Source organism: Balaenoptera physalus (assembly GCF_965194825.1).
Source record: "Balaenoptera physalus genome assembly, chromosome: 6".
Classification (NCBI taxonomy): Eukaryota; Metazoa; Chordata; class Mammalia; order Artiodactyla; family Balaenopteridae; genus Balaenoptera; species Balaenoptera physalus.
Window position 1 is genome coordinate 137,847,172 of NC_138885.1, and position 17,009 is coordinate 137,864,180.

Below are 17,009 nucleotides of genomic sequence, written 5' to 3' on the forward strand. Positions count from 1 at the left end.
GGGGGACCGCTGGGTGGGAACGCCATCAGGAGGCTGCTTGTGCCCTTAGGAGGGCTGGGAACTGTGGCTGTGTCAGCAGGTGGCAGGAGGTGTGAGGCTTAAAGATGTTTAAGCCATAGGCTGATGGGACTTGCTGAGGAGAAGCCGGAATCTGGGGTGACCCCAGGAGGTCTGAGTATGGGGGAAAGAAGGCGGATACGTGGTCTGCCATCCAGCAAGAGAAGGAACTGCGGGGGGGGGGGGGGTTGGGTAGGAAGCGAGTGCAGGTGTTTTAACCTAGGGAGGGTGGCTGGGGGTTTGGAGACTTGGGACCTGGGGGCCAGGCCTAGAGGAGGGGCTCTAAAGAGACCGGGGATGGGGGAGCAAACCTGCCATGAAAGAGCTCTCCCCTCTTCCCCCCAGAAAACCTGGGATCACGAAAGGAGGGGGTGTCCCAAAGGCTGAGGGAAGAGAGAGTTCTAGAAGGATGTAGTCTGCTGTTGAAAAAGCAGCAACAGACTGAGGAAGAAAGGAGGGGCCGTCACTGGCCAGCTGGGGGAGAAGCCTCAGTGCCGATGGGAGGGGTCCGTGGGAAGAGGGGACAGGCTGATGCCTCCCAGTGGGGAGCGGGGACCGGAGGGGTGGAGTGGGCAGCCCTAAGATGGACGGGATACCAGCCATGCCCTCCTGCCTGGCCCGAGTGCCCCCCTTTCTCCAGGCGTTTAGCCGAGAAGAGGTGAGGGTTTGGGGGTGGAGGTCTGAAATGACAAGAGGGGAGTTTTATCAGTCTGCCTTGCACACTTCCAGGGTCAGGGAGCTCACCTGCTCTCTGGCAGGCCCCACCCCCCTCCAACCGTTTGGCTTAGATCAGGGAACAGACTTGCTTTTTGGGAAGGTGCCCTGCAGAGCCCACCTCTGCCCGGCTGATGTCCAGGACCGACAGATGACCTGCGGGCCCAGGCCGAGCTGGGCCAGTGCCTTGACCACCGACTAGCACCGGCCACCGCATCTGCCCTGCCGCGGGCTCGGGGAGCCTCAGCCCAGCCTGCCCGGGGCCTCAGGCCGGCGCCCGGGCTCTGGCTCCGTGTCTTCACTCCCGTGTGTGTCCGAGGAGGGAGGGAGGGACGGGGGCTGTGCTGGGGCGGCCGGAACAGCGCAGGTCACCGGGCTGGCTGGACGAGGTAGCCAGGCAGGGCTGAGGGGGGCCGCAGGGAGGCTGCGGGGAGGCCAAGGGGGCGGGGGGCGGCTCACGGCTGTGAGCGGTGGGTGGGCCGACAGCGCCAAGGAGCCCGCTCAGAGCCGGCCTGAGAAAAGGGGGTCCTGGGTGATTTGTCCTCGCCTCTCTCCTGCCTGCAGGAACGGAAGGTTCGGGAGGGAGGGCGGCCAGCCGGGGAGGCCGCCGGCCCCTGTGGCCCGCAGGTGCTTGCACCTCGGCAGCCTGCGCCCTCCTGCCTCTCCTGCCTGCCCGCCGCTGCCCCGTGACCCGTCCGGCCTGGCCTGGGTGCCTGTCACAGCTGAGCCTAGGCTGGCACCTGCAGCCACTCGCAGCCCCAGGGCACGCCCCCAGTTCAGCCCCGACCCCCAGCCCGGCACCAGCCCGGCCCGCTGGCCCCACGCAGCAGGGGAGGGGCCTCGCCAAGGGTGCGCTCCTGGCCCCTGCCGTCGGAGGGGAAGCCGGGGGGAGGGCGGTCGGGGCCCAGGCCCCTCCTGGCTGGGTGCACACGGCCCCATTGCACAGCCTCCACCATCAGGGAGACGGGCCCAGTATCTGCCCTGCTCTGCCAGCTGGGACGCCGGCTGGAGGACCCTCGTCCTGCTCTGTGAGCTGCCCCCTGCTGGCGATGGTCCAGGGCCACGGGGCAGCGTCAGCAAGGGCAGCCGAGAGGAAGAACTGTCTCTGGGGACGTCCTCGGGTCCCAGCCCTCCCTGCCTGGAGGTGCCCGCCCACCCCACCCCGGCCCCGAAGGAAGGAGGGCAGGGATGGGGGTGCTTACTCTCTGCCAGGCCCTGGGGAGCCAGGCTCTGTCCCTCCACCCCAGCTGGTTCCCGTGAGGCCCACACGTGGCCAGAAAGGCCTGACTCGCCCCGGGGCGGGGTGGGGGGGGGGCAGGTCCCAGACCCCTGACTCCCCACCCCCGCGGGCCTGGGGCTCTGCAGGGCGTAGGCACACGAGCTCCGACGTCTACCCCACAGGCAGCCCTGTTCCAGGGTTAAGGCCACAGCGCCCCTTAGACAGCAGGCCCTGGGAGCAGGGGTGGGGGTCCCGGGGGACGAGGCGGCTGGGGGCAGGTTTGTGAGGGAAAAGCGGGAGGGAGCTGCCCTTCCTGCCTCTGCCCCGCCACCTCCTTCCTCCCCACCGAGCCTCTGACACCTCCCTCGAGTGCCACCCGAGTGTACAGCGCCCTTTGCCCCCTCCCACCGCGCCTGGGGCAACGCTGCCCTCTCCCCGCTGTTACACTGATGGGCACAGAGCTGCAGACGGGCCATAGGGCGACTCTGCCCTCTGCACCTGTCCCTGCTTCCCCGGGGCGTGTGCAGGAGAGGAAGACGCTCAAACCTAAGTGTGACCGAGCCACCCCCGCAGGCTCTTCAGGGTTAATGCAGCCTGCGGAGAATGACTTGGTCTTACCCACCCCTCTCCCCCCGCAAGGCCTCCGCTGGAGGCCGCTGCCCGCCCTGCAGCCCCCCACCCCTCAGGGCAGCCTCGGGACCCAGAGATCTCTGCCCAGGCTGCTCCACGACCCCCTGCAATCATGCCAGGCGCACCGGGCGAGCCCTCGACCCCAGCCCCACACAGCCTCTGTCCAGGCCAGACCCCTGCGTCCACTTTCCTCCGTGCCCTGCCCCGCTTAGAGGCAAGAATTGCGGCCTGTGGGGAGTGGGCCTGGGGGGCTGTGAGGCAGCCCAGTGGCCGTGGGGGCCTGAAATCGGGCGGCTGGAGCCACTTGGCCCCTGACTGTGCGACTTCAGACAGGAACCCTCATCTCTGCCAACCTCAGTTTCCTGGTCTGTAAAGTGGGTTCACAGCACCCACCTCAGAACTGGGCCCAGCACAGTTTGAAAGGTGCGCCCTGCACCACGAGAGTGGTGGAAGCAACCTCAGTCACGTCCTAGCGCTGCTGTAAGCAGTGCTGCCGGGAGCCCGCGCCCGGGCGGTGGCACAGGGGGGATGGGGGATTTGAGGGTGCAGAGGAGGGTGCACACACCTGAGGGGGCTCAGTGTGTCCTGCCAGGTGGGTGCGGGTCTCACAGCAGGGCCCCAGCAGACTTGTGCCCGGGCTGTCCTGAAGGGGTGGGCCTCAGCCTAGGGGGCCACTGCCTCTGGCCGGCCCGGAGCTGTGGGTGGGTGGCCTGCCCAGCCTGCAGGGCCTGCTGTCCTCAGTGGGAGCTGGCACCCCAGACTGGGGTCGGGGAGGCTGGGGCTCTCCTGCCCTGCCCCTGGGGGATCCCTTCCTCTCCCTGTCCTCAGCCTGGGTCCGGGGAGGGGCGCCGGGCAGGCCTGGACACTTACCCTGTGAGCCTTGAGTCTGGCAGCCCCCCATGCCCCCCACGCAGGACCTGAGGCCTCTCTGTGCTGAGTAAGGTCCAGGCGTGAGCGGAGCTGCTCAGGGCACCTGGGGTGGCCCTCCTCACACGCAGGGGGCGTGGAGAGCTGGAAGGGGCTGAGTGGGGACAGCACCCCACAGCCCTGCCCTGGGGCTCAGCCTTCCACACCCCTGCTTTACACCCATCCGCACCGGGGCTTGCCCCAGGGGGCCTGGAGGTGGGATTCTGCAGAGGAAGCCCTGCTCCTGTGTCCTGCGCTGAGGGCTGCACGGCCCACCCTAGGCGCTGCCCCGAGCCGGGCCTGCCTTCCCCCAACCCTGGCTGGCAGCCCCACCTGCGTGCCGCCTCCCGGGGCCTGCCGCCCACGTCCCCAGTGTGCAGCAGAGCCCACTGGCCTCGCAGCCCGGTCTCCTGGTGCCCCGCCCCCCAGCCTCCCGTAGCCCTTCTCTCCCTCACGCCAGCCCCTCCCCACAGGTGAGCACCTGCGGATCTGCCCCCAGGGCTACACCTGCTGCACCAGCGAGATGGAGGAGAACCTGGCCAACCGCAGCCGCGCCGAGCTGGAGACGGCGCTCCTGGACAGCGGCCGGGCCCTGCAGGCCACGCTGGCCGCCCAGCTGCGGGGCTTTGACGGTGAGGGGCTCCGGGGCCGCAGGACGCTCACGGCGGGGGGCTGGGCATTTGGGGGCCTCTCACAGCGAGGCAGGGTCAGAGGGGACGTAGTAGCAGAACACTGGGCGCGTGCAGGGGCCTGAGCGGGGGGTCACCTGCAGGTCTCTGTCCACCCCGAGGCACGCACGTTTGGAGAGGGCCAGCCCGTCCCTTCCATCAGCCCCTCAGAGGGGACCCTCTGCTCTCCAGAGCTGTCCTAGGCACCTGCCAGGGACAGGTCTGGCACTGGCCACCAGCTGGCCTGGAGCTGGGGAGCTCAGCGTGAGGACTGAGATGGGGGGCCAGGACGGGGCTGCAGGCTGGGGGCACGAGGAGTGTGGGACCCCTGCCATGGCCCTCGAGCCTCCAGGTCAGCTGTGTGTGTCAGTCATCTATTCCCAGCCCCTCACCAGCTCTCTCGTCGTGTCTGGGCCCCTAAACAAGGGACGGTGGGATGACGTTGTGACGCTGACAGCGGGCACCTCGGAGGGGATGGCAGGCGCCGGTGGGAGGGGCCCCAGAAGTGACAGCTGATGTCAGAGCCTGCACAGCATCCATTCGGGACACTAATCTGTGTTCAAAGCGATTCCTCATCCGCTTCCAGGCCCACTTGTGCCCCCCGCCACCGCGAGAGTCCTTTCCACCTGCCCCTCTGTGCGCCACTTCCCGCCCTGCGCCTCAGCCCCACTGTCGTGCCTGCTCTGGCTCCCTCCACTCCTCGTGCCTCGGGAGCAGTCCTTACCTGGCCACCAGCAGCAGGGGTCTCAGAGCCTTTGTCTGAAGTGCGCCTGGGACCTGTGTCTAGCGGGGCCTCGGGTGGCTGTGTTCCAGGACGCGGGGCCCACGCTCACGCACCACACCTTCTGGGCCGGCTGCCGGGGGCCTGGCTCAGAGCAGGACCCTGCTGAAAAGATGGGGCTGGGGGCCGGCCATGGGATTGGGGGCCCCATGACCACCCCGTGTGCTGCTGGGCTAGTGACTGAGCTACAGACTGCCCGTTTGGGCCAGAGGCGGGGGTGGGGACCAGGACCCGGGGTCCCACGGCAGGAGCTGGATGGGAACTTGGACTGTCCGCTCCTTCCCACGGTTCCCACCTGGGGAGCTGCAGGGGCACAGCAGGAGCTGCGGGAGGGCCTTGGGTGGGGTGAGTGTAGACACGGGTCCGAGGGCCAGAGGCCTGATGTCCACCACGCCTCAGAGCAAAGCCAACCTGGCCCTGTGTCCCTGGACACCCGAGTTTGGGCCTGTGTGGGGAGGGCTGGCCACAGCTCTCGAAGCCTCTGAGTGGATGGCCTGTGTGCTTATGGACCCTGCAGTCTCCCTGCTGAAAGGGGTGGACGGCGTTGGGGGCCTCGTTCTCAGCACACGGGGCACAGAGGTATTTCCCCAAAACCACAGGGGTCTGTGGCCCACGCTCACGCCCCGCCTCGGCACCCTGTCCGGGACTCTGGGTACATCCCGAGGGCTGCGAGAGACCCTCTCCAGACCCTCAGGCTCGCCAGCTTCCAAAACCAGAGGGAGGGCGTCCAAGAGAGATGAGGACGGAGGGGGAGGGCAGGAAGCCCAGGAGAGCCTCAGAGGTGGGCAGGGTGGAGAGTGCACAGAGGCACGCCCCCAGGGCAGGGGGCCTGGCTGGGTGTCAGAGGCCGGGGGAGGGGGCGGGACGCAAGGAGAGCTGCTGGGAGGGAAAGCAGGCGAGGGACGCCCTGGGCCTTCCTCCCCCACTGGGTCCCACCCCCACTCAGAGCACTCTCCTGCCCCTCCACACAGACCCTTGCCAGGTGATCTCGGGGGGCACTGAGGCACCGTGTGTCCCCTGCTCCAGGCCCAGCTCAGAAATGGATTCTGGATGCCCAGACCCCGGGCCAGGAGGGGGAGGTCTCAGAGCCCCGTGGGGGCGGGCACCCAGGGCCCGTGCAGGCTCTGATGACTCTCAGAGCACCGGGGGTCCCCGGCGGAGCCCCCTTAATGCCGGTCGCGCTGCCACAGCACGCGGGGTGGGCAGGGGGCTCTGGGAAGGCCTGACGCCCGTCTCCCGCGCGCAGATCACTTCCAGCGCCTGCTGAACGACTCGGAGCGGGCGCTGCAGGAGGCCTTCCCGGGCGCCTTCGGAGAGCTGTACGTGCAGAACGCCAAGGCCTTCCGCGACCTGTATACCGAGCTGCGCCTCTACTACCGCGGCGCCAACCTGCACCTGGAGGAGACGCTGGCCGAGTTCTGGGCCCGCCTGCTCGAGCGCCTCTTCCGGCAGCTGCACCCGCAGCTGCTGCTGCCCGACGACTACCTGGACTGCCTGGGCAAGCAGGCCGAGCCGCTGCGGCCCTTCGGCGAGGCCCCCCGCGAGCTGCGCCTGCGCGCCACCCGCGCCTTCGTGGCGGCGCGCGCCTTTGTGCAGGGCCTGGGCGTGGCCAGCGACGTGGTCCGGAAGGTGGCCCAGGTGCGCGCGGAGGCCCCGCCCCCTGCCGCACGTCCCCGCGCCCCCACCCCGGGGCCCTGGGCCTCCCGGTGCCTCCTTTCACCCTCCACCCCGGGCGGATGGGAGGATCCAGCACGCGAGCTCTGCTCCGGGCAGCGATGGCGAGGCCGGTCCCGGGCAGGAAGGGAAGGAGACGGGCTGCGGCTGGATGCTGAGCCGGCTCCAGGGGTCAGGTGGACGGGAGATGAAGGAGATGCGTGCTCCGAGGCTGGGGCGGGGGATGCCTGGCCCCGTCGGGCAGCTCGCTCCGTCAGACCCACCAGCGTCGGGTGTGGGAGGGCATCGGCCTCAGGCGCCTGCAGCCCTGGGCGTGAGCCACCTCCACCCCAACTGGGGTCCCTAACGAGCCTCCCCAGCCCCAGCCTCCATCCGTTCCGCTGCATGGTGGGCGGTATTCCCGCTTCCCTGGGAGGGTTCGTGACCACCGTGTTCCGGGAGGTGTGGCACTGTGAGCGTATCGGTTATTAGACGGAGCCCCGCCGCGGCCAGCAGGCCAGCTTGGTCACCTGAGAAGGACCCCGGCGCGCCTGTGGGGCTGCACACCTGCTGCGGGGTTGCGCTCAGGCTGCCTTGGCTCCCCAGGTGCCCCTGAGCCCGGAGTGCTCACGGTCCGTCATGAAGCTGGTGTACTGCGCCCACTGCCTGGGGGTGCCCGGTGCCCGGCCCTGCCCCGACTACTGCCGCAACGTGCTCAAGGGCTGCCTGGCCAACCAGGCCGACCTGGACGCCGAGTGGAGGAACCTTCTGGGTGAGCTCCCCCTGCCGCCACCGCCTGCGGGAAGGAGGGTTGGGGGCATGCAGAACCGGGCCTGTCCTCTGGAGCAGGCGGTCCCTGGGGCGAGGAACAAGATGCCCCCTGAACGTCCCAAACAGAGTGCAACGTGGGCAGCTGCCCGGGAGGGAGCCCCGCGGGGTCACAGTCCTGCCCTTCCCCACCGAGCGCGTACGCGCCAACACGTGTGTGACCTACAGCGGGCCAACCCGTGCATGAGTTAACATGTGCGTTGCTGCCCTGGGGTGGGCCAGCTCTGAGGTGTGCCGACGTGACGTGGGTCAGCAAGCACCTGTGCCAACACAGGTGTACCACAGTGTGTACACCTGCTGCTGTGAGGTGAGCCTGCGTGCATCCATGTCGACACACGTGGGCTGACGTGAGGGCTCAGTGTGCCTGTATACCGAGATACGTAAGTTCTAACGCGTGCTGACACGTGGGCCAGTACACATTCATGCTGAGACACGTGCTAACATGGACGTGTGATGGCATGCCTCGAGCCAACATGAAAACATGTGAGGTAACACAGGCATGTGGTGGGCCAGGTGTACGTGTGCCGACAGGCGTAAGCTTACACACGTGCTCAACCTACACGTGTGCCGACGCACACAGGCGCTAACGTGTACACGGGCCGGCCTGAAGTGGGCCGACATGCAGATGTATCGTCTCGTACAAGCTGCCGTGTGCGTGGTAGCACGTGGCGAGCCAGTGCGCGTACGTACAAAGTGCCCCCTGTGTGTGTGCTCACGCCTGTGCCAGACTCCATGGTGCTCATCACAGACAAGTTCTGGGGCCCGACGGGCGCAGAGAGTGTCATCGGCAGCGTGCACTTGTGGCTGGCAGAGGCCATCGGCGCCCTACAGGACAGCAGCGACACCCTGACGGCCAAGGTGCGGGCCGGGGCGTGCGGTGGGCGAGGGGGGGCACCCCGGATACCGCCTCGTACCCTTCCAGGACCCCTGCGTTCTCCCCCAGGTCATCCAGGGCTGCGGGAACCCCAAGGTGAACCCCCAGGGCCCTGAGCCTGAGGAGAAGCGGCGCCGGGGCAAGCTGGCGCTGCTGGAGAAGCCACCCACGGGCACGCTGCAGAAGCTGGTGAGTGGCCCCTCAGCCGGGCAGGCCCCGGGTGGGCGCGGTTGGGGGTCCAGGGCAGGCTGGGCCGGGGTGCCCGGTGGCCTGACTGCTACCCTGCAGGTCTCCGAGGCCAAGGCCCAGCTCCGAGATGCCCAGGACTTCTGGATCAGCCTCCCAGGGACGCTGTGCAGTGAGAAGTTGGCCATGAGCGCAGCCAGCGATGACCGCTGCTGGAACGGGGTGGCCAAGGGTCGGTAGGTGCCCGCCAGCTGACACAGTCCGTCCCTCCTCCACGGCCCCTCGCCGGTCTGGGGCACCAGGTGTTGTGTGCACAGGGCCATACCTGACGTGGGACACGCAGCGGGACGCAGAGCTGGGATGAGGGCTGAGCCCTCGCCCTGTGCCAGCTCCCCACAGCAGGCGCCGTGCTCAGCGCGTCCTCACCCCGCCATAGTGGGGCCTGCACGGGCTCCCATCGGCCCCTGAAGCCTCTGGGGGGGTCTCAGGCTTGCCACCGCCCTGACAGGGGGAGGGGAGTGGGCAGGCATGCTGGGGCAGTGCCCCCGTGCGGGGAGCGGGGCAGTGACCCAGGGCCTGCCTTCCCGGCCTCCAGGTACCTCCCCGAGGTGATGGGCGATGGCCTGGCCAACCAGATCAACAACCCCGAGGTGGAGGTGGACATCACCAAGCCTGACATGACCATCCGCCAGCAGATCATGCAGCTGAAGATCACGACCAACCGTCTGCGCAGCGCCTACAACGGCAACGACGTGGACTTCCAGGACGCCAGTGAGAGCGGGGCCCGGGGGGGCCTGGGGGCTGAGAGCCTAGGTTGGCGCCGGGACGCCAGGGAGCACCGCCAGCAGGGGACGGGGCCCTCCCAGCCCCGCAGCCTTCACAGTGGCTCTGAGGACGCAGCCGCTGCCCGGGTGTGGTCACAAAGTCCCCCTGCCCCTTGCCCCCAGGCACAGTTGTGACCCGGCCCGGATGTCCTCCCAGCCTCGGCAGGCCCAGGGGGTCGGGGTGCTGCGGTCAGGGTGGAGCTGGCGTCACCGGCCCGGGAGGCCCAGGCGGGGGGACGCGGCTCCGGGGTCCCCAGGGCTGGGCGGGCCCGCGGCTCTCGGGGTCCCCAGGGCGGGGCAGGCCCGCTGGAGCCTCCTCTCCTTGCCAGGTGATGACGGCAGCGGCTCAGGCAGCGGCGAGGGCTGCCCAGACAACGAGTGTGGCCGGAGGATCAGCAAGAAGGGCTCCAGCTCCCGGACGCCCCTGAGCCACGCCCTCCCCGGCCTTTCCGAGCAGGGGGGCCAGAAGACGTCAGCCACGGGCTGCCCCCGGCCCTGCACGTGCCTCTTGCTCCTCTCCGTCCTCACCCTGGTTCTCTCAGCAGCCAGGCCCCGGTGGCGGTAACTGCCCGGCCCCAGGGACCGAGGCCAAGGACTGACTTTGCCAAAACTCGAAGCAGACGGTATTGAACTCCCTCGGCCGAGAGCCCCCGGGGCGGGACAGGAAGGGCCGGCGAGGGGCCGCGGCCGTGACCGTGCTGGGGGCTGGGCGAGTGGCTTTGCCTGCCACCCTGGCTTTTAGTTTTGTATCAGGCCCTCAGGTCAGCAGGAAACAGTGTCCCCAAAAGCCATGCATTTCAGGGACCTCGGGGATGCCAGTGCCGTCTCTCCCCCCAGCTCCTGCGCCATCACGGCAGCACCAGGGCCTGTGAGGAGGCGGCCCGAGCAGTGTCCCCCGGAGCGCGAGCCGTGCCTTCCTCTCCCGCCTGCCCCGCCGAGCACCGGGGGCTCCAGGTGTCTGAAAGCCAGGCCCACCCCCAGCGCCCAAGAATCCCTGAGAGGGCGTCGGGGTTCCCGCCGTCCAGGGTCTAACGGGGCCTTTGAGATCATGCATGAACCTTGACCCGCCCCCCCAGAGCCACCTCTGGGCTCTGCTCTCAGCTGCGTCTCTGTGGGGCTCGGCCGCTGCTCCTGGCCATCCACGTGGGCCCGTGGCCCACACGGGGACTTCTGGCTGTGCAGACGCGCCACCTGCTGTTGTCCTGCCCCGTCTCCGCCCAGACCCAGGGCCAGTCCCAGCTCAGGGCGACACAGGCCAGGGCTGCAGGTGACCCCTGGCTGTCACCTGGCCACAGGGATGCTGGGTGGCTGGTGAAACTTCAGCTCAGGGCCAGCGAGACCCGGCTCCGCGGGCCGGAGGGACATCCCTTCCCTGACCCCACCAGCTGCAGGGCCCGGGGAGCTTTGACAGTTAAGGGCTTTTCCAGCCGTGCATCCTCTGCAAGCGCTTCCCGTCCTCTCACCTAGAGCTGCTTTCTCAGCTCCTCCCGAAATGCTTTTGAAGGTCCCGGGTGACCTTCTGTGGCCCTGGGATCTGGGCGCACCCCCGCTCACTCAGGCTATGCAGGCCCCTCCGTAGACCTGTGGGCCCACCCTCCTGGGCCCTGCCCTCTGCAGGGCCTGGGGAGGGGCTGGCGAGAGAGGGAGCCGGGCAAGGGAGGGGGTCCTTGAGGGTCTGGGGGGTGCTGAGCCACCAGGGCCAGGGAAGGTGGTCCTAAGCAGCCCCCGGGCCCTGAGAAGGCTGCTTCGCGCTGCTTTGCTTTTCCTCACAGGACTGGGGGGGCCCTTGGCCACTGGTTAGGGCTTCTGGGGTGCGTGGGGTCCTGCACTCTGCCAGCAGCCCAGCCTCACAGGCACACCCACCCCATCGTAATTCTGTTGTGCCTGGGCAGGGGGCTGGGCTTGGGGCCTCCTTCCCTGCGAGTGAGGGCTAGCTGAACTCTCAGGGGCTCTGGGGCAGTGACCACCTGTGTGCCAGGACGGCCGCCCTTGAGCTACACATGGACGGCCCCAGAGCGGCCTGCCCTCTGGCCCTGCCCTACGTGCATCTCTGGAAGGGGCGGCCCTGCCACGGTCACTGGCCAGGCGGCGGCCAGGCCTGCTGTCTCCTTGTGCTGCACGGTGACAGCAGGTGACGTGTGTTCTTTGAGTCCTCGTATGAATAAAAGGCTGGAGACCGCGTGTGGCTGCAGTGATCCCACTGTGCTCAGCCCGGCTGCAAGGGTGTGCCGTGGGCCGTGCACAGCAGGCCGTGGCTGGTTGGGAGGTCAGGAGGGGCTCGGGCACAGATCGCGCCTGGCGGTGTGGCCCACAGCTGCAGAGTGCATGTCCTGCCCCCAAACCGGGGTCCCCCTGCCGTCCACCCTCACCGCCCCTGCTCTGTACACACACATCCGGACACATGTCCCAGGAAGGTTCCTGTTACCAGTTTCTGCCAAGTAGCCTCAGAGATGCCCAGAAGGTCAGAGCATGGGGACCAGCGTCTCCTGAGGTCGGGCCTGGCGGGACATCCTGATGGTCCAGTCAGCCCCCAGTGCCACAGAGAGAGCCCTGCCACACCTGGCTTCTCTCACCAAAGCACGGACCCCTGCCCAGCCACCCTGCCCTTCCCCAGGCAGTCCCGTGGGATCCCTGAGTAAAGCTGCCAGACCCACCTCTGCCCCCGGGCGGCCCTGCAGCCCCACCTGGACACCGGCCTCTGCAGCACCGCACCGAGTGCAGGGCCCGGCACCTCAGCCAGAGGCAACATAGAGGCGGGAGCCACTGAGGGTCACTTTATTTGGGTGTCGCAGCCCACAGTGGCCTGCCAGTCAAACGTTCTGCAAAGCCTCTCTGTCACCTGGGGCCCTAGAGCACTGAAGGACCAGCAGCCAGGACCCTGGGCCCCGTGAGTGTAAGGAGCAGGGCCCCCAGCACGGGGTCAGGGGGGAGACCAGGCAGCCCACCCTGGGAGAAGAATGCCGCCCCACGGAGGGAGTCCTGCAGGGGTCGCAGCTCCTGCTGGGCCTGGGGCGAAGCTCAGGCCTCCCTGGACACCTGCCCGGCAGCAACTGTGTGCTCACCCGCCCACCCCTCCTCGAGTCCTGGGGTGGTCCCCGTCCCTGCTGGCCCAGCTCCTTGTGGAGCCCTGTACAGGCAGGTGGGTGCCCAGACGCTCACTCGTGACTGTAGGTGGAATATAAGCACCTCGACTTGCGTGGCAGCTTCAGGGTCGCAGACTTCTGTGGCTCGTTGCCACGTTGCTGCAAGGGTTCCCTTGTGAACAGAGCTGGATGTATTCTCCCTGTCGGGGGAAAGGAGTCCACAGGTGAGGTGACAGCCGACGGGTCAGGAGCAGGAAGGGAGGGGGCCCACCTTGGGGGTCTCTCTGCCTTGTCCCTGCAGCACTGGGCCCTCCCTGCCCCGGGCCAGGCCCCGGACCACCCTGGAGCTCCCAAGCCCTGCCCACCCCAGGCCAGGTGCCGGTCAGTGAGAGGCTCCCCCTCCTTGGCTCCTGGTCCCCGTTCATTCCTCATGGGAATCCAGGAAGCCACAGACATCCTGACCGACCCACACTGACGGGCAGAGATCAGCCAGCTCCACAGGGAGCTACCTGTGGGTGGCCTGGGCAAGGCCAGCGTGGGTGTCTGCAGTGCACACATGCACAAGCATGCACACACTCATTCAGACACACCAGTGTTTGCATACGTATGCAGGAATGCATTCTCTGCTCCCCTCCAGGTGACACTCAGTACTCCTTTACCTGGAGACAAGCCCTCCGTCTAGAAATGATGTTTATAATCAAAGTGCTAGTCACTTCCAGGATGGAGAAGTGATTCCCCAACCATAAGACCCTAGTGAATAATGGAAGGATTAGAATGAGGGTGTCTGTGTCCCTACTAGAAAGTGAAGACACATGACAGGGCCATCAAAGATGGGGCACATGGATGGGATCCCGGGAGACCCCAGCAGACCCTCCCTCTGCACAGCAGGGACTCCTTCTAGACAGGACCCCACCCTCGAAAGTGAAACCTCAGTGACCCTAAACACTTCCCTCCTCCCTTCGTGTGGCCTGAAAATAAGGACAGGAACCTGCAGAGTTTCTAGCGTAAACCCATTTCTATACCCAGCCTGGGAAAGCAGAGAAACACACCAGCAAGGAACTTGCCCAAGATCTCAAAATATGCAGCAGTGTTGACCTGGGGAATCAGACCGACTGTCCCGACATGAGAATATCAAGAAACAGGAGAAAATATTAAGAAATGTCAACTTTGAAGAGGTCACAGCAACATGGTAGCCTCAGCTGAAATGACCCACTTCCCGGCAGACATGTTGAAATGTTGGGCAAAATCAAAGTATTTATAAAATCAACAGCTACCTGAGGTCACAGGAGAGCTAAGTCCGATGCACTTTAAAAAAAAAAAAAAAAAAGGCCCTGTGTGGTTGCAGTGAGTGTGTGAGTGGTTATCAGATGCAGAAACATTCCCTTCTGGGCATCACAGGTGAGCAGACAGGCATGGGACAGGCAGCTGGAGCTGGCAGCCCTGTATGGCCTGGACTGTGGAAGGAACAAAAAGCTCTCCCTGCTGGCCAGCGGGGGCCGAGAAAGCTTCGCTGCCAGGGCTCTGAGCAGAAGTATCTCCCAGCAGCATCAGGGTCCCACTGGTCCTCAGCTGACGACAGACAGGAGCAGATACAAAAGCACCCACAGAGCTCGCCCAGTGTAAGGCAGAATGTGATTCCCCCAGGGAGAGAGGGAAGAGCAAATCCCCAGCAAATTAGCAAAAAAAAATAATAAATAAATAGCAAATTTAAAAACTACAACATGCCAAAAACTACCCACCAACCAGAGAGAGCACCATGAGAACGCTGGATGATGGGGAAACTGGAATAGTGCATGAGGTGGTGTGTGTGGCAGCTGCCAGTGCACCCCAGAAGGTGTGGCCGTGCTCAGTTCAGACCCAGCTCTCCCACCGAAGCCACTGGGCACACACAGACTGCACAGGGGCACTCCCACACAAGGACAGGCCTTCGAGACCAGCATAGGTGACTGTTTTGCATAATTTCATAGAGACAAACAGAGAAAGTCAAACAAAATGAGACAGAGGAACATGTTCCAAATGAAAGAACAACATAAAGCCCCAGGAGAAAAAAACTAATGAAACAGAGATAAGTGATTTACCTGATAAAAAGTTCAAAGCAATGGTCCAGGAAAACGCTCACCGAACTTGGGAAAAGAATATAGGAACACAGTAAGAATGTCAACAAAGAATTAGAAAATACAAAAAAGAACCAATCAGAGCTGAGGAAGACACTGAAATGAAAAATACACTAGAGGGAATCAACAGCAGATTAGGTGATACAGAAGAACACGTAAGCAACCTGGAAGACAGAATAGTGGAAATCACCCTATCAGAACAGCAAAAAGAAAAAATATTTTTAAAAAATGAGGACAGCTTAAGGAACCTCTGAGACAACATCACACATACTAACGTTCACAGTATAGGGGTCCCAGAAGCAGAGGGAGAGAAAAAGAGGCAGAAAATGTATTTGATAAAATAATGGCTGAAAACTTCCCTAACCTGAAGAAGGAAACAGATATCCAGGTCCAGGAATCACAGAGGGTCCCAAACAAGATGAACCCAAAGAGACACATACCAAGACATATCATAATTAAAATGGCAAAAGGTAAAGATAGAGAATTTTAAAGGCAGCAAGAGAAAAAGAGAGAGTCACAAACAATGGAACCCCTACAAATCTATCAGCTGATTTTTCAGCAGAAACTTTGTAAGCCAGAAGTGAGTAGCACAACATATTCAAAGTGTTGAAAGGGCAAAACCTACAACAAAAGATACTCTACCAGCAAGATTATCATTCAGAACTGAAGGAGAGATAGAGTTTCCCAGACAAGCAGAAACTAAAAGAGTTTGTCACCACTAAACCAGCCTTATAAGAAATGTTAAAGCATCCTCTTTAAGCAAAAGACAAAAGACCATAACAAGAAATGAGAAAATATATGAAAAAAATCTCACTGGGACTTCCCTCGTGGGCCAGTGGTAAAGAATCCACCTTGCAGTGCAGGGGACGTGGGTTTGATCCCTGGTCAGGGAACTAAGATCCCACATGCTGTGGGGCAACTAAGCCCATGCACCACAACTACTGAGCTCGCACGCCTCAACTAGAGCCCACTTGCCACAATATACAGAGCCCATGAACTCTGGAACCCGTGTGCCACAACTACAGAGCCCATGCACCCTGGAGCCTGTGCACCACAACTAGAGAAGAGAAAACCCACACACCACAATTAGAGAGAAGCCCGTGCACCACAACGAAGAGCCCGCGCGCCACAACAAAAGATCCTGCATGCCTCAACGAAGATCCCACATGCCGCAACTAAGACCCAATGCAGCCAAAAATAAATAAAATAAATAAATAAAATAAATAAATAAAATAATAATAATAATAAACCAAAAAAAACTCACTGGTAAAGGCAAATATATAGTAAAAGCAGTGGATCAGCCACTTAAAATTTAAGCTAGTACAAAGGTTAAAAGACAAAAGTCACAAAATTAACTACAATAAGGAGTTAAGAGATACATATAAAGATGTAAAATATGACATCAAAAACAAAATGTGGAGTGGGGGAGTAAAAAAATGTAGAGTTTTTAGAATGTGTTTGAACTTACATGACTATCAGTTTAAAACAAATTAGATAGATGGCAGATAGGTATAGAGATATGTACATAGATATAGAAATAGATATATAGAGACAGAGATATACATGAACCTCACAGTAACCACAAACCAAAAGCCTACAATAGATACACACAAAAAAAGAGAAAGGAAACCAAACATAACATTAAAGAAAATCATCAAACCACAAGGGAAGAGAGACCAAAAGAAGAAAAGAGCAGAGAAGAACTACAAAAGCAACCAGAAAACAAGTAACAAGATGGCAATAAGTACATACCTATCAATAATCACTTTAAATGTAAATGGAGTAAATGCTCCATTGAACAGACATTGCATAGCTGAATGGATTTTTTTTTAAAAAACCTATCCATATGCTGCCTATAAGAGACTCACCTCAGAACTAAAGACACACACAGACTGAAAATGAAAGAATGGAAAAAGATATTCCACACAAATAGAAACAAAAAGAAAGCTGGGGTAGTAATACTCATATCAGACTAAACAGAATTTAAAACAAAGTCTATAACAAAAGACAAAGAAAGGCATTATATAATGATAAAGTGATTAATCCAAGAAGAGGATATAACGTTCACAAACATGTATGCAACTAACATAGAAGCACCTAAATATATAAAGCAAATATTAAGACATAAAGGGGGAAATTGACAGTAATACAATTATAGTAGAGGACCTTAATACCCCACTTATGTCAATGGACAGATCATACAGACAGAAAATCAATAAGGAAACAGTGGCCTTAAATGACACATTAGACCAAAAAGACTTAATAAATATCTATAGAACATTCCATCCAAAAACAGCAGAAAACACATTCTTTTCAAGTGCACATGGACCATTCTCCAGGATAGATGACATACTAGGCCACAAAACAAGTCTTAACAAATTTATGAAGATTGAAATCATATCAAGCATCTTTTCTGACCACAATGGTATGAAACTAGTAATCAATTATAAGAAGAAAACTGGGGGGGGGAAG

At 61.9% G+C, this 17,009-nt stretch overlaps 2 protein-coding genes across 9 annotated transcripts in view; one reads left to right on the forward strand and one right to left on the reverse strand.

The window, feature by feature from the left end:
* The window catches only part of GPC1 (glypican 1), a 30,047-nt gene extending 18,528 nt beyond the window's left edge, over window positions 1–11,519 (forward strand). The window contains exons 2-9 of the mRNA XM_082465300.1: window positions 4,000–4,158; window positions 6,222–6,613; window positions 7,235–7,400; window positions 8,184–8,314; window positions 8,400–8,519; window positions 8,619–8,752; window positions 9,112–9,287; window positions 9,670–11,519. Coding sequence (XP_082321426.1) covers window positions 4,000–4,158; window positions 6,222–6,613; window positions 7,235–7,400; window positions 8,184–8,314; window positions 8,400–8,519; window positions 8,619–8,752; window positions 9,112–9,287; window positions 9,670–9,905 — 1,514 coding nt within the window. The 3' untranslated portion in view covers window positions 9,906–11,519. The remainder of the gene's footprint in view (window positions 1–3,999; window positions 4,159–6,221; window positions 6,614–7,234; window positions 7,401–8,183; window positions 8,315–8,399; window positions 8,520–8,618; window positions 8,753–9,111; window positions 9,288–9,669) is intronic.
* The window catches only part of ANKMY1 (ankyrin repeat and MYND domain containing 1), a 53,028-nt gene that overhangs the window by 4,671 nt on the left and 31,348 nt on the right, over window positions 1–17,009 (reverse strand). For 6 of the 8 annotated variants that reach the window (XM_082465306.1, XM_082465307.1, XM_082465309.1 and 3 more), the window contains one exon: window positions 11,654–12,623. In XM_082465306.1, coding sequence (XP_082321432.1) covers window positions 12,359–12,623 — 265 coding nt within the window. In that variant the 3' untranslated portion in view covers window positions 11,654–12,358. Of the gene's footprint in view, window positions 1–11,653; window positions 12,624–17,009 lie in introns of those variants that run through there. The other 2 variants (XM_082465301.1, XR_014264747.1) reach the window with 2 other exon arrangements.